The sequence below is a fragment of the Candoia aspera genome, chromosome 6 (assembly GCF_035149785.1).
Source record: "Candoia aspera isolate rCanAsp1 chromosome 6, rCanAsp1.hap2, whole genome shotgun sequence".
Lineage (NCBI taxonomy): Eukaryota > Metazoa > Chordata > Lepidosauria > Squamata > Boidae > Candoia > Candoia aspera.
In genome coordinates this window covers 726,352-741,069 of record NC_086158.1, presented here as the reverse complement: position 1 = coordinate 741,069, position 14,718 = coordinate 726,352, and the positions used below count along the sequence as shown (strand labels likewise).

The window sequence follows — 14,718 nt, the reverse complement described above, 5'->3', positions numbered from 1 at the left end:
GGAAAGAAGCGGACCACCTATTTTTAAGCTTAGGGATACCCGAAACCCAAGCTCTGGCCGTGCCTAAGGCATGATTTTAAAAAACAGGGTGATTTCCATTTTGCAGTGGGAGGGCTGTCTCAACTCCCCGCCGGAGGATCCCTGGGCCAAACGCTGTGACAAACACACTTACCTGCCACTGAGGGCCATAAATGCCAACAACATGCATGTATACATAAGGATTTTGCCATTTCAGTTCAGAGCACAGAAAAAGAGAAATAACCGTAAGCACGAGAAATGAAAGGCAGGAGAAAGAGGACAATCGGCTTAACAATGCTCACCCGCACCGTACCTCGGTGTCCCTGCAGACCCTCCTTGCTTCCATCCCATCTTTAAATGAGTCCACACGTGCTCTTCCGCCTTGGCCCCTCTCTCTGTCTGAGCATCTCATCAGCTGTCTCCATGCAGGCCCTTCTTGGTCCTCCCCTTCCTCTCCACCTGTCACTCTTCCTGCATAGCCTGTTCTGGGGTTCAACCCTTGTCCGTTCGCACTGCATGACCGAGCCATCTCAGCTCTTGGCGGCCGGCCGGCTACTCCGCTCTGATGCACCTGCCCTCAGGACCTGTTCCTTCCAGGCCCCCTCCTCTTGTTCCACACCCACTTCTTACACGCTCCATTCCCGTCCTAACCCAGACCCCATTCGGTGTTGATGTTCCTCCTGACATGTTCAAATTCCATGCAGCGAAGTGGGCAGAAGCACACCCTCAGCACCACCAGCTTCACTGCTTTCGACGTATCTTCTTCATTCCTCACAACAGACGACATGCTACCACCACCTTCCTACCAGCGCTTGTCCAACTTAAAAATTCCCCCTCCATTTTCCACCTTTACAAAACATTCGACCGATACACAGATTCATCTACATGCTCTAGTTTTTTGCTATTTATTGCACAGAAACTGCAGCCATATCTTAACATTTCTCATACAGCTACAGCCTTCCCATTTTTCAACATTCTAACTGCATTTATAATTTCTTTTCTTTTTTTTTTTGGATGGGACAATAGCATTTATAACATGTGATTAAGTTCCACATATAATCTCTAAAATGCTCCTTCCAACATTCACTCACTTCAATTTCATCCCAAATCATTTCAGTTGGAGGCCCTTCTCTTGGATCTCTTCACCCCCTTCCAAAGCAATTTTTATTTCAATCAAAATTACTCTGCATTTTCTTTATCCTAACCATTCCTTGCTCTCCTTGACTGCATTCTTCGTAATTGTCCTTTTTTCATATTCACATTTCTTTTTGCAGCAATCATTTTCTTACTTTTTTAATTTTTATTTTTTTAATCCCACCTTTATTATTTTTCTAAATAACTCAAGGCAGGGAACATACCTAGTGCTCCTCCCTCCTATTTTCCCCATAACAACAACCCTGTGAGGTGGGTTGGGCTGAGAGAGAGGGGCTGGCCCAAGGACACCCAGCCAGCTTTCGTGCCTAAGGCGGGACTAGAACTCTCAGTCTCCTGGTTTCTAGCCTGGTGTCTTAACCACTAAGCCAAACTGCCTCCTCTTTCACTTTATCATCCCACCAAACATCCTACTTTTTGTTTCCCATTAGCGCTTCTGTGGAACTCCATATCTTAATTTTTTCTCACTCTGTTCTAAGCAGCTTCCATATCATCTTTCCTTACATCCATTTCCCGTTCCTTCTCCGGAGTGATGCTTTCTATTCTATTTTGCTTAACAGACACAGAACATCTCTTCCAGCAGTTGTTCTACTTTCATTCTAGTTTCTGTCTCTTCCGTCCTTTTCTTCCATATCCATTTTCTCCCCAAATCAACTCCTGACACTCCCCCAGAGGTCTGTCCTCCATTTACAGTCTCTCAGTCTCCTTGATTCCTTCACCAAATTGCTCAGCCTTTCAGCATCAGCAGCCCACTCCCTTTAAACCTGTACCAGGCATGCTATTTCTGTTCCTTGTTATTCTGCAAATTTCTGCAGAACCATAAGCCGAAGCAAGCCTTTTCACAGAGAAGGGCCTCCTTTACAATTACGTAGAGAGGCTGGTCTTCTCCTTTACAGCCTTTTTATAACCATCACAAGCACGTCTAGCCGAAATTGCTCCTCACACCCATTGCTCACGTATTGCTTAGGAAATCTGAGGGTTTATGCGCTAGTCTCATTGATCATCTTCCTCCTGGGTGTTTTTGTTAGCTACTAATTGGGGCAAACTTCATCCCCTGCTCCCTGCTTCTCTGCCAGGTCTGGCAACGCTTCATGGCAGATGACTGCAGCCTAGACTGCATCTGCACGGACAGTTCCAGCGTCTCCTGCTCCCGGACAGCCTGTCCCCAAGACCTTCATTGTGGGATCTTCAACTTCACCCGTGGGTGCTACCGCAGCCTTGGTGAGTCTCCCTGGGGAGGCTGAACTCTCGAGCTGCAGAGGGGAGGGCAGGGTGGACCCAGGCGCTGCCCCACCCTCCTCTCCAAAGGAGGCATTGGCCCCTTGGGGTCGTTGCTCATCCCAGACTGCGGGTGGGGGCTGCCACAGCCAGCAAGGCCACCCATTTCCAAACCCACCTCTCTTTCCTCTGCAGCCGAGCCCTGCCAGCCAAACCCTTGTTTGCATAATGGAACTTGCGTGCCTGATGGCAGTCCAGATGCCTTTCACTGTGTGTGTCCTGAGAAATATCAAGGAAAAAACTGTGAGATTGAGGTTACGCCAGAAGGTAAAGCCCTTCCTCAGCCCCCCCCCCCCCATAGTTTTAGCTGATTAAGTGCACAGGCTGCTCTGGGCCCTGGAAGCGCCCCAGCCCCCTTGTCACTCCCAGGGGGTCGGTCCCACTCCAGGGCTGAAAGCCACCAGCCCCTAGTTTTCCAGGCCTGTGTATGGTGCAGGCCCCAAAAGGGAAGGGGGCTCACGCTGCTTGGGGCAACTGAGCAGAGTCTATGAACGGTGGTCAGTCGTAAGCAGGCCTCCAGGCTCTCTTTATGCTCTCTCCTGGTGCGCAGAGGGTCTTGGGGAAGGCACAAGGGCCCTCCATCCTTGGGTCTGGACCCAGGGACGGTCAGCATCAGTGGGGCTGGGAGTGACCAGCTGCAGCTCTGGGGTTCCCACCCACAGCAACTGGCCACTCTCCTTTCTGACATCTCTGGCCAGTGTGGCTGCCCTGCAAGGGCCCCAGCTGAGTACCGTAACATTTTCTGCCTGGCGGGAGGTAGTCCAGTGTTCCTCCTAATGCACGAAGGCTGTATTCAGGCAACATACTGAATTGACCCACCTCCAGGATTCACATGGCGCGTTGCATCAAGCCGAACAGGCCAAGTTCACATAATGGACAGAGCTGTCCCCTGCAACCACCCATCCCAAGCATAACTCCAGCCAACTTTAGCATTTTGTACAAAGGCTCCCACTGCTCTTTGACTAGCCAGGTTAAGCCTGTGGTGACAACAGAACAAGGAGTTTCCTAGGCGCGCCTGCAGGAAAAGAAAGGACTCCCTCCTTGAGAGGCCCTGGCTTCATTCAGAAAAGGGTTCTTTTGGAGACCGTTTTTTCCAACTTCCCAGCCTGGCCTCCAGGCCAGCCCTCGGCGTCCCTGGTGGTCTCCCACCCAGGAGGCAGGGAGCCCTTTTCCAAGATCAGCTGAGTGGCTTAACACCCCACCTCCCCCGGCCTTTAGCAAGGGGGGCAAGGCAGCCTTGTGCGCCCTATGCCGGTAAGCAGGTCTTGGTGACCAAATTAATTCAATACCTGGGCTGGTACGGCTGGTGCGTTACCCCCACCCCAAAATAATCAAGGGTTTGCCACGCCAACGTACTCGGCCCCGAGCCAAGTTTCGCGTGCCGTGTGAACGCAGCCCCGGGGAAGCCGCGGACGTTGCCCGGGCTCTGCCGACCGCCCCTCTTGTCCCCCTTTCTCCCCCAGAGGACCAGCTGCAGCCGGGGCCAGAAGACCCTCCGACCGCCGTCTACATCGCGGTGGCCGTGGCGGCCGGCGCCGTGCTGCTGGCCCTGCTCGTCTCCGCCGCCACCTGCTTGTGCGCGCGCAGGTGAGCCGCCCCGGCCGGCGCGAGCGAGGGGCGTTTCCCGGGGCGGGGGAGCAGGAACCGCTCTGCCGGGGGCCGGGCGGAGCGGGGGTCTTTTCCAGGGAGCTCTGCCCGCAGCAGCTGCTGGGCTTCGGGGGGGCGGGGCACTTCGCCGTGGGAGCAGCGTCTGGTGGTTAAAAAGAAGAGGAAGGGCAGCCGGGGGGGGGGATCCGGGGTGCAGGGGAAAAGAGCGGGGAGCCTCCTCAAAGCGTAGGGAGACCTTCCCCGCGGGCAACCTGGGGAGACAACCAGGCGAAAGCCACCAAGGCCAACTTCTGCGGGGGGGCGGGGGGGGGCTGCTAGTGCGTTGGCTGTTTACTGCTCTCATTTGCTGCCCCTACCCCTGAGCCCCCCCAGAACGCGTCACCAAAATGCTAGCAGCATCTTTCGTTTGGTACCCCACGTCCCCACAGAGCCCCCCACCCAGCAAAGAAGAAGAGCCCCCCCAACCCTTCGGATCCTCAGGGCTGGAAACTTTAAAACGTCACCAAGCGAGCCCCCCCCACTGGGACGGTCCTGCTTCTCCAGGTCCCGCGTCCTTTTCTGCTCTAACGCCGCCGCCTTGTCTTGGCAGGAAACGCGCCCGGCGCCCCCAGACCCGGGACCCACCCGCCCCCGCCAGGCTTGGCTACCTCAGCAACCCGGCCTTCCAGCAGGACTAGAAGCCGAGCCTCCCCGGCCCCGGAGCCCGCCTCCTCCTCCCCCCGGAATAAACCAAATTGGTTTGGTCAAAGTGTTGCGGTTGCAGCTTGTGAATGTTCCCTGAGATCTTTGGTTCAGGCTGAGGCCAAGTGGGCGAGACGCCCCCCCGGAGACGCCCCCTAGGCCTCTGCGCCCTTCTTCTTCCTCGGTCTGGCAAAAGCACCCCTTGCCCCGCCGCCATTTCTATTGCCTACAAAGAGCGTGGATGCAAGCAAACCGTGTGACATTTCCCCAGGGGAAAAAAGAATCAACTTTATTTTGCGCCAGGGGCCCTTGGCAGCCTGTTTAGAAAACCCGAAGCGGCCTCGCGCTCCCAGTAGTTCTCCTTAGAGACGAACGGAGACCTCGGACCAGTCTCCTCCTTGACGAGGGCACAAGCGACCGGGGGACGTCCCTTCCGAGCGGGCTGGGTGCCAACCAGGGGGCTCCGGCGTTTGCTGATCCTCGGGGGCGCCGCCCGCGGGGCTGCTCCCCTCTGGCTGCACGCGGCCGCCGCTGGCTCTCCCGGCGCAGCTTCCCAGGTAGCCGGGGGCCTCCTCCGGCTCGTAGGCGGGGTTGCAGTAGGCCTGGCTGCTTCCGTCTTCGGCCAAGTCTCGCCCGTTTAGGGGGGGCCACATTGCATCCCCTTCCAGCTGCCGCTGCAGCACGCGGTAGCGGCTGGAAGAGCGGAATCGGAAGAGCGCCTTGATCAGCAGCCAGAGCCGCCGGTTCTGCAGGATGCCATCCTGGAGGGGGGAGGAAGGAAGGAAGGACAGAGGTGGTTTTCTGGTCGCTCCTTGCTCCTGAAGGCGAGAAGAAATGGGTCTCTGAGCCTCAATCACTGCCCCCCCCCCCGGTAGAAAGCTTTCAGGGAACTGGGTGCCAGCAGCTACTCTGTTCCACTTCCCCCACTCAAAACGACCCCTTGCTGCGCAGTCCCTCCGGCGGGAGATGGGCAGGAACAAATTTGATTGATAGATAGATAAGATAGATAAACAGAGATGATAGATGGATAGATGATGATAGACGGAAGGAAGGAAGGAAGGAAGGAAGGAAGGAAGGAAGGAAGGAAGGAAGGAAGGAGAAAATGAATAAGGCTGCCTGCCTCCCTCCCTCCCCAGGGGAGGGGGCTGCTTCTGTCCTGGTGTCTCCCTGGTGTGTCACACTGCTTTCACTTGGGGGAGGCCCTGGTGGGGTTTGGCAGGACAGGCAAACCCAACCAGCCCGGGCCAAGCCCAAAGGCAGACCCTCGCCCCATTCCCCTACCCTCCTGATCTCTGGGGCTCCCGCTGAAGGGGAAGGGGAGCAAACCAATGCCCTGCCCAGAAGGACTGCAACAGAGGCCCAAGGGACCAGCCATCAGGACAGGCAGCCGGACTCAAGGGGGGAAAAGAGTGCTTGGGATCAGTAGAAGGCCGCAGAGTCCGCCCCAAGTCCCGTTCTGAGAGGTCCTGGAGCCAGCTCTCCCTGCGGCCCCCTGGCTCCTCCCTGCCTGAAACCTCTGGGGGGCTTCTGGTGCTGGACACTGAGCCACAGGAGACCTTTGCTTCCCAGGGCAACCTGCATCTGCCCAGGCGCCATGGATCCTTTCCTGGGGAAGAGCCCCGTTGCTTACCTCCACCAGGAATGAGACCAGGAAGGTGACCAGCAGCATAAGCAGAACATAGGCCCTCCAGATGGTGGGGGTGCAGAGAAGCTACGAGGCAGGAGAGAGGCTTCCCATCAGTTGACCTGACTGGGCTGAACTTGCAGGCCCGCCCCTCCCTCAAAAGAGCCAGTTCTGCCCTGTTGAAGTTAATCTACCCGCATCGGGGTAAACTGGTAGGCGTCTTGCCCGCTCACCTCCATCTTCTTGTAGATGACTTCAAGGTCAGCAAAGAAGAGGAAAAGGGAGACCGCCAGTTGGAGGCACAGCATGCCAGAAAAGATATCTGAGGATTGAAAAGGAGGCGGGGAGACCTTGCCAGTCCTGGGGAATGAATGGGGGGCTCTTGCACCCAACAGAGGGATAGGCAGTTACATGAGGCAGTAGATGTGCGAGGGGCCCCTGGGCTGAGGACAAGGAAGAAAGGTGGTCTCTGAAGCCCAGTGCCCTCTGCAGCAGCTACAGGGTAGGAGGACCAATGCCACTGGGGGCATTTTAGTGTCCCCAAGTCAGTGCGCAAAACCACAGCCCTGCAACGCTTTCTTGTTGAAAGCAGAAAGCCGTGCGGCTCCCACCTTGATGCCATTCCCAAGGCCTTTGACACCTGGCTGTTCTCCCAGGCCAGAGGCTGGGTGGGACTTGGGCCCCACCTGCTGCTTTTATTATAGTGTGCATGGTTCTTCTTCGCTCCTGTTTGTGTTCTTTTTTTCCTTCATTTTTAAAGGTAACCTATCTAGTGTAATAGGGTCAGGTGGCCTCTAAATGTAATATAATGACAGTAGCAATCATGATATGGCAAAGCCGCCTTTGGTGCCCAACCCCCCAAGCAAGGAGTGGGGAGAAGGGCCAGGGCAGTGGGGCACCCCACTTACAGTTGGTGTAGATGGGCTTCCTGAATGGCTTCCCCTTGGAGAAGACAAAGGCCATGATGATGGAGCCAACGGTCACGAGGGGCCAAAGGGTGGTGGTCTCGTAGCTCAAAACGCCGTGCTCCTGTGCTGTGGCATTGGCCGTCCCGTTGCCTGGGCAGGCAGGCTGGTTTCCCGAAGGGCACCCACTGGGAGGGAGGGAGGGTCCCCAACCGTCAGCCCTCCCTGCGCTTGCCCCGTGCAGCACCTGGGCTTTCCTGGGCCCCCTGCCCCACCCTGGGAGCATCCTAATGGCGCCAAAGGGAAGAGAAGGACTGCCTGTGCCAAGGCCTGGGGAGGCAGCAGCCCCAGGGCCCTCCCCACTGGAAGGCCTCCCAGGCACAGGAGGGGGCAGTGTGTGTGCTCACCAGTGGCCACGCAGCCGCGAGTACCAAGCCTGCTGTTTCACGTAGAAGAAGCCAAAGGCCAGGACAAGGATGGTCAGGCCCACATTGAAGAGGATGGACAGCAGCAGCGGTGGGGAGAGGAGCCTCCCGGGGGGCCGGTAGGGGGCCAGTTTGGGGTAGGCGTGGGTCAGGCTCACTGGGAGGACAGAGGGGGAGCGTTCCAGAGGATCTCCAGGTGCCCCGAGGAAAGGCAAGCCCTTTTCCACCCCACCAGCCATCAGGGCCCCCTCCTGACCAACATTGCTTCAGGCAAGGGGGAGCGAGAAGCAGAGTGCCAGGCAACTGCCTGCTTGATGCCTGAGCAGAGCCACTCCTAGTGGTGCCCGTGCCCAAGACAGATGCCAGCATCCGTACCCCGGCACTGCCTGTCCAGACGGGCCCCTTGTGGCTGAGGCCAGGCCAAGAGGGAGCCAACCTGAAGCCAGCTGGCTGGATTGGCACAACACCCTTAATCCCGCAGGGATAGACTGGCAGGTGGTTTCAGACCAGGTGCTCACCATGATTAGGATTCACCTTGGTTAGGAATTTTGTGCCAACCCGGTCAGTTTGTTCAGCTTAAGATTCCTGGGGAATCTCCTGGCACCCTGGGGCCTTTTGATTACTAGAGATGAGGGAAGAGGGGGATCCCTGGTTTGATTGTTGTTAAAGAGCCTCTGTGCTGAAGAGATGAAAAGGGCTCTTCTTCCACCTCTCGCCAAGATGTGGCTTAGATGGAAGGAGGCTCGTTTCAGCATTCGGTGATCTATTCTGTGTCCCAAACAGTTACGTTAGGCACTTTTATTGGGTTTTCTTAATGGGATGTCCAGCCACTCAGTTACTCAGAATTCCCTCAGCATCTGTTACTCCCAGGAGCATAAGGGCTGGCGCTGAATTCCATCTCCCACAATGATCGTACTGTGGGAACCCAGAAAACAGGAACCAGTTTTAAACATGTCCTGCGAAGGAGCACTGCTGTACAGAGCGGCCCTTCCTGCGCTCCTGCCTTGCCAATGTCTTGGGAGGCACCTCACCAACCCGCAGCCAGCGTGAACATGCCCAGGGGTGGCCATTGGTGGCCTGGGGCAAAACGGGCAAGAGCGGAGCTGCTTACTTGTCAGGCAAACCACAAGGGTGATGCAGACATCTTGGATCAGGTACTGGTAATTCCCCAAAATCTGTAATTGCTAAAAGGAAAGTGTTAATTCCAAGGGTTTTATGGCCACACTCAGATTAACATTTTGCTCACAGGGATATGCATAGGGGCCCTAGAGTTTGCAAAAGGACCCCAAGATTGCTACGGGGGTGGGCAGGTACACCCCACCCACCCACCCAGAGCTTTGTTCTCCCATAACCCTCCAGCCCAGGATGGCCTGTGTGGTGGTTCGAAAGCCAAGCCTGCCTCCGCCCCGACCCTCAGGCGATCAAGCCAAAACTGGGACTGTGCTTTTTGCCTCCTCTGCTGCAGCAATGCCAAGGCAGGTGGTTCCCAGGGCTTGGGCAACATTTTCCTCTGCCACTGCTGCCCCTTTCTGCTCCCTGGCTTATTGTCCAGGGTAGCTGGAGAAGGAGGGTCACGGAAGGCAACGAGGCCGGCATGGACACGGACGGCCCACCAAGATTCCTCTGGAAATAGATCCTTTTTCGGCCTTCCAAGCTTCTCGGGGCACAGCATCCATCCCACAATGCTGGATATTTGCAGCTTGGGCAAATGTGGGGCACTTTAAAAACCTGCCAGACCCCAAAGGGCTGTGCCGGCAAACATGCCCCAGCTGTGCCAAGTTGCTTCCCATCCTCCTAGAAGCTGCTGCTACCCCGCTTACGGGCCCTGCGGGTGGTCCCTCCGCGCAGCCCCCTACGTACCCAGAAGAGCAGGCAGGCAGCGATGAACTGGACCATACCGTAAAGGGTCAGATATTTAAACACCGCAAAGGAGGCCACCAGAGAGGCCCGGCCCTCCCTGGCATTGGGGAGAGGAGAGGAGAGGTTCGTAAAGGAATGCAGTGACCCCCCTGCCCAGCCCCCCAAGGCAGGCATCACCCAGGGACAGGGAGGCACATTTCCTGAGAGCCACCCTCTCAGGTGCTCCAACCCAGGAAGGCAGGCAGGGGAAACCTGTCTGCCAGCTGGGTCTGCAAGCTAGCTCGGGAGGAACAGACATCCAGGAGGCCCCGCGTACCTTATCAGTGCCGGCACACACTCGATGTTGGGGATTTGGGACGTGAAGGGGGAAGCCACTGAGGCCTCCTGCTCAGAAAGGGAGATCCCCGCGTGCGCCATTTTCAGGGCCTGGAGAGCAACAATGTTCTCACTCATGCTGTCTCTGCATCACAGTCAATGGAAAAGATGTGTTCTGTCCTGGAAGCCCAGGTGTTCCAGCTGTGGCCACATCCCTGCAAATGGAGGTGACCCCAGCGGGGGCTGCAATGCTGGGGGGGGGTGCAAAATTGAAATGCCTCGTGAAGGGCAAAACTCGGGATTCCTGGGCAGAGTCTCCCAGTGGCACCCTTGGGTGGTGCCAGGCAAGAGAAATGTCAGCAGCCAGGAGCTCTAAGTTCATAGTAGGGGTACCTGTTGCAACAGCAGGAGAAGCGGGCAGCCCCAGGGGCCATTTCAGAGGTCTAATTTTGTTAAGCCTGGAAGCTGCACACACACTGGCTTGGTTTTCCAGGCAGGGAAGTGTTAAAGAAAAAGATTGCCAGCATGCAGAAGCTCTTTAAATATTTGGCGTGGGGCTGGGGGAAGGCCGGCCCAACGCTCTTCCACCCAAGAAGTGGAAATGAAGGTGAACCGTGAGATCCTTACACACAAATGCTTTTCGTTAGCTCTGGCCAAAGGGAAGGCTGGCACCCAGAGTTGCTTTGGACTCAGGCAGCGCCTAAATCTAATGAAATCCATCCATCCTATTGACCCTAAGCCCTGGTAACCTCCATCTGCGGTTGCTCCCACCTGCACAAGCTGCTGTAATGTGCTGCTATAAACACCTGGGTCAATATTGCTCAGCAACCATGATAAATAATGTCAACAACATTGTCCAGAAAGAGGGCTTGGACGCAAGGGCAGAGCTGCTGAGAAGGTGACTGGGGCAGAAGCCCCTGCATGGAGGACTCTGGGAGTCAACTGAACGCCAAAACCCATCTGGTCCTTATGAAACATGATCTTGGACTCCCCACCACTGAACCCAGAACCGCTCAGGGTATGAACATGTAAACACACAGAAAGGATTTCATCCAGAAGCCAAAGTGGCCCTCCCTGTTCTATGGTGGCCACAAGCAGAACGATTGATTGATTGATTGATTGATTGATTGATTGATTGATTGATTGATTTCATTGGATTTAGGTGCTGCCTGAGTCCAAAGCAACCCTGGGTGGTGTCTAACTGTAGAAGACACCCAGCATGCAGCTCTGCTTGAGCTATCACAAGGATGGTTTTCTGTGTTTTAAGGCTCAAAGCAAGAACCACAATGCCGATCCCTTGGTCCTAAAAAGAGGTCCCTGCATCCGCAGTCCAAATTTTAGAAACTGAGATGGTTCCTAACCTTCTCCACCTTCTGGAAGAGCGAGAGTTTTTAAAAGCTACTTTGGCCCCGATTCACCCAGCTGGGGTGGGTGGCAACCTGTAGGAAAAGATCAGCCAGACTCTGGAGTTCCCACTTACCCCACAGTCATTGGCTCCATCCCCACACATGGCCACGTAGTAACTGGGGGGAAGGGGAGGAGGAAGGGGGAAGGGGGGGAAGAGGGGAAGGCGGGAAGAAGAAGGGGGTTATTTAATCCCTCTGGGCATGGAAAGACACCCATGGCAGATCCTCTCTGGGGAGGGTTTCCTGCCACGTCCTCCTCACATGGCTTCCCCCAGCTCAAAATGGGGCTGCGGCATGTCCTGGGGTCAGAGGTGGCCCCTGCTTACCGCAGATCCTGGCCTGGCTGGGCAGCTGCTCTGCTCCTTCTCCAGCACCACCTCTGCCTTCTGGCATTGCCAGGATGGAAGACCCTTGGCAGGGCGCTTGGTTTCTCTGCTGAGCATGGGGGACCCCCCCACCCCTTCCCTCCCTCCCTCGGCCGCCCATCTGCTGTGACTTGGGGCTGCTTTGGAGCTCGAGGACAGGGATGACCTCGGTGGAGGGCAGTTTCACAGCAGCCCTTCCAGGCCATGAGGACAGTCAGGACCCAGAGTCCCCCAGGAGCTGGCAGAGGTTGGCACTTCACAACACGAGTGCCAGCTAAGCCACGGGAACAGCAAGGGGGGCAGCCTATTACATGCCGGTCTAGTTTCCAGCGGACCCCGAGGAAGGGAGGGAGGACGTCAGCTCAGCCCCTTGCCCCTTCTCCTTGGTTCGTGAGAAGAAACCCACTCAAGTTTCTGAAATTCTTCCACAAGGCTTGACTTCTGTGCTGGAGACATCCGGGCAAAGACCGTTCCGTTCACAAGTACCTGGGGAAAGAAAGAAGCCATGATTCACCTACCTGGACAGAAAGGGGCCCAGGAGCAGAGGAAGGCAGGGCCTGCTGGTGGGGCCCAATGCCATGAAGTGGGGGGGCAAATCAAAAAGAAAAGGGAGGCGACTCTGGAGTCAGGATCCCTCTGCATCTCCCCTCCCAACTCACCTTGGGCAGCAGGCTGCCGAAGTACTTGCTGAGGATCTGATAGGATGCCCCACTCAAGACGAAGTGGAAGCTGCCGCCCCCCTCTTTTGGGCTGCAGTCCTCTAGGGTAATATAGGGGGCCTGAAAATTAGGCTTCAATTACTGTCTGCCCCTGCCTCTGGGGGATTCTTGGAAATGAAATGCAAAAAGGCACTGGACAGTGAGCCAGTTATCCCAAGGGAAAGATCCTCAAAGGGACATTGTCTCTACCCTGCCACCACCACCACCCCGCAAAAAAGAAATCCCATTTCAGACTGGCCAACCGCAGCCTGAATCCTCCTCTCCCCCCACCTGCCACAGCGCCAGACCCCCCTCCCCCTCCCTCCCTCCTCTGGAAGGAGGGCTGCTCACGGCCCTGTGGGTGGTCCTGGGGGCATGGAAGTCAATGGGGTGGCTAGAAGGGCACGCGAGCCGTGGGTTCAGAGGGAACTAATGTGCCAGGAAAGGTCCCACTGGACATAATGCACAGGCATCGCTGCACCCCTTGAGAACCGAAAGAACATTCAGCAGTTCTCCAAGATCTCCATCCCAGCCCCACGAAGGATGCTCAGGACCGTAACACATTCCCTATTTCCACACGCAAGAATCTTCAGAACTGAGGCATGGAAGAAGAGTTAAACTTCCATCTTCTTCTAACGGAGCCCCTAATAGCTGCAGGGCTGCCATTTCCTTACATAACCAACACTGTGCATTTACTGACTGGCTGGGTTCACACAACACCCTAAACCCACAACCTGGGTTAACAAAGCCCCACTCCTATAGTCAGATAACCTGGGATGCCCAAAGCAAATGGCTTACCAGAATGGCCTACTGTGAAGAGAAAGGGGAGCCAAAGCTGGACTGCAAGGCCCCCGCCCCCTCCCCAACTCACCTTTGGCAAGGATCTGATAGGAGTTTTCACTCAGAACCAAGACAAGGCCTGGGTTCCCACATCACCCTGAACTGAACTGCCCAACCCCATTTGAGCCTGGTCTAGTCTGTTGTGCCAACATGCCCAAATTCACGAAACGAACCCCAGCTGTGGTCACTGGCCTCGTGTCGTGGCCTCAGCTCCCCAGCCCCTCAGCCCCCATCTGAGGGATTAAAGAAAACCTGCCAGGGGTGGGCTTTTCTCCAGCCCAGGCCAGGCCACTTCCTTCAGGGACAGGGGAACATCTGGCTTCCCTCACACCAGCGATCTTCAGTTTGAGTCTAAGAAACTTGGTCCAGATGGACCAAGATGGTCTTCTCCTAAGAAGGTGACAAGGAATGGGGCCAGCCTAGCTCTCTTCTGACCACAAGCATCTCAGGCCAACATCTAGTGCCAGAACCCTCCTCCCCTTCCACCCCCAGGCCCTTCCCGCCCATCTTCCCAGGTCACCTCTCCTCTGGGGCGCTGCCCTACCTCATCTTTGCCTGGAGTTAAGGACACCTCCTCCTCCAGCAGCTGCCAAGTCACGGATGCTGGGCTGGAATCCTCGGGCTCACGGGCATCCACCAGGACCACCTGGCTGGCGCTGGGAAGCATCCCGGAGCTCCTGGCCACGGTGATGGCCGTCTGAAGGTTGTCACCTGGGGGCGAGGGGGGCTGAGATGAGCGGGAACAGTCTTACAACCAAAATGTCCTCATCACCACCATCAGCACATCTGCAGCATGCAGCACATCGGCCAGGCACTCTCTCCCAGAGGAACAGCGTCAAGCCCTGGGCAGCGACAGCCCCGTTGTCCTAACAGCCAGGAACCACGCTGAGACAAGGAGTAGGGCTCTAGTGTTTTATTACTGCTACATAACAGAGAATCCTAACAAACTGAAGAAGTGTGGGAAAACCCAGACATATAAACCCCAAAGACTAAGGCGGGCCTGATCTGTGTCTCTTTGAATGGCCACCTAATTCCTCAGTACTACGCATGAGCTTTACAGCCTGGATGGGAGCCCCCTGCTCGCCATCCTCACTCATGACACCCGTGTCTTTTCTAAATAACAAGGAGATGGGCAGTGGAAGCCCAAATATCTCAATATGGGCCAGGATGCCAGTGATTGGAAGAGACCTGGGAAAATCTGAAGCAACCTCAAAGGCCCACACAGGGCTGCCGTGACATGATCCCAAGAGCAGCACTTCCTGTTTTAGGAACCAAGCCTAGAAAGCGTAATTGTGCTTCTGGAATGAGGCCACTAAGTTGGAGCTGTTAAAGGAGGCAAGAAAACAGGGTGGGGGGATCTGTGGCTGAGGAGAGCAGAAGAAATGGCTAGCGGGCACTTCTGGGGCATTTGGACCAAAGCAGCCCCTGGAGTGGGGGAGATTCTTGGGAAACCTGCAACACAACAAGATGTTGAGGGACTTCTCTACCCGTTGGTGCCCTAGAAGGCAAGTGGAGCAAGTTCGAGAGGGCGGGGGGGCTGCCT

General features: G+C 56.1%; 3 protein-coding genes across 3 annotated transcripts in view; 1 reads left to right on the top strand and 2 right to left on the bottom strand.

Annotated features, from left to right (window-relative positions):
- Window positions 1-2,759, top strand: part of LOC134499798 (uncharacterized) — a 77,585-nt gene extending 74,826 nt beyond the window's left edge. Inside the window, exons 99-100 of the mRNA XM_063306642.1 lie at window positions 2,247-2,391; window positions 2,584-2,759. Of these exons, the coding sequence (XP_063162712.1) occupies window positions 2,247-2,391; window positions 2,584-2,759 (321 nt within the window). The remainder of the gene's footprint in view (window positions 1-2,246; window positions 2,392-2,583) is intronic.
- LOC134499535 (probable cation-transporting ATPase 13A4) overlaps window positions 1-14,718 on the bottom strand; it is a 180,240-nt gene that overhangs the window by 80,272 nt on the left and 85,250 nt on the right. The window lies entirely within an intron of this gene.
- Window positions 5,100-14,718, bottom strand: part of LOC134499797 (probable cation-transporting ATPase 13A5) — a 31,814-nt gene continuing 22,195 nt past the window's right edge. Inside the window, exons 19-30 of the mRNA XM_063306641.1 lie at window positions 13,720-13,886; window positions 12,297-12,416; window positions 12,044-12,123; window positions 11,347-11,389; window positions 9,868-9,977; window positions 9,552-9,648; window positions 8,803-8,875; window positions 7,674-7,848; window positions 7,270-7,454; window positions 6,595-6,683; window positions 6,368-6,448; window positions 5,100-5,498 (exon numbers count right to left, since the gene is read on the bottom strand). Of these exons, the coding sequence (XP_063162711.1) occupies window positions 5,100-5,498; window positions 6,368-6,448; window positions 6,595-6,683; window positions 7,270-7,454; window positions 7,674-7,848; window positions 8,803-8,875; window positions 9,552-9,648; window positions 9,868-9,977; window positions 11,347-11,389; window positions 12,044-12,123; window positions 12,297-12,416; window positions 13,720-13,886 (1,619 nt within the window). The remainder of the gene's footprint in view (window positions 5,499-6,367; window positions 6,449-6,594; window positions 6,684-7,269; window positions 7,455-7,673; window positions 7,849-8,802; window positions 8,876-9,551; window positions 9,649-9,867; window positions 9,978-11,346; window positions 11,390-12,043; window positions 12,124-12,296; window positions 12,417-13,719; window positions 13,887-14,718) is intronic.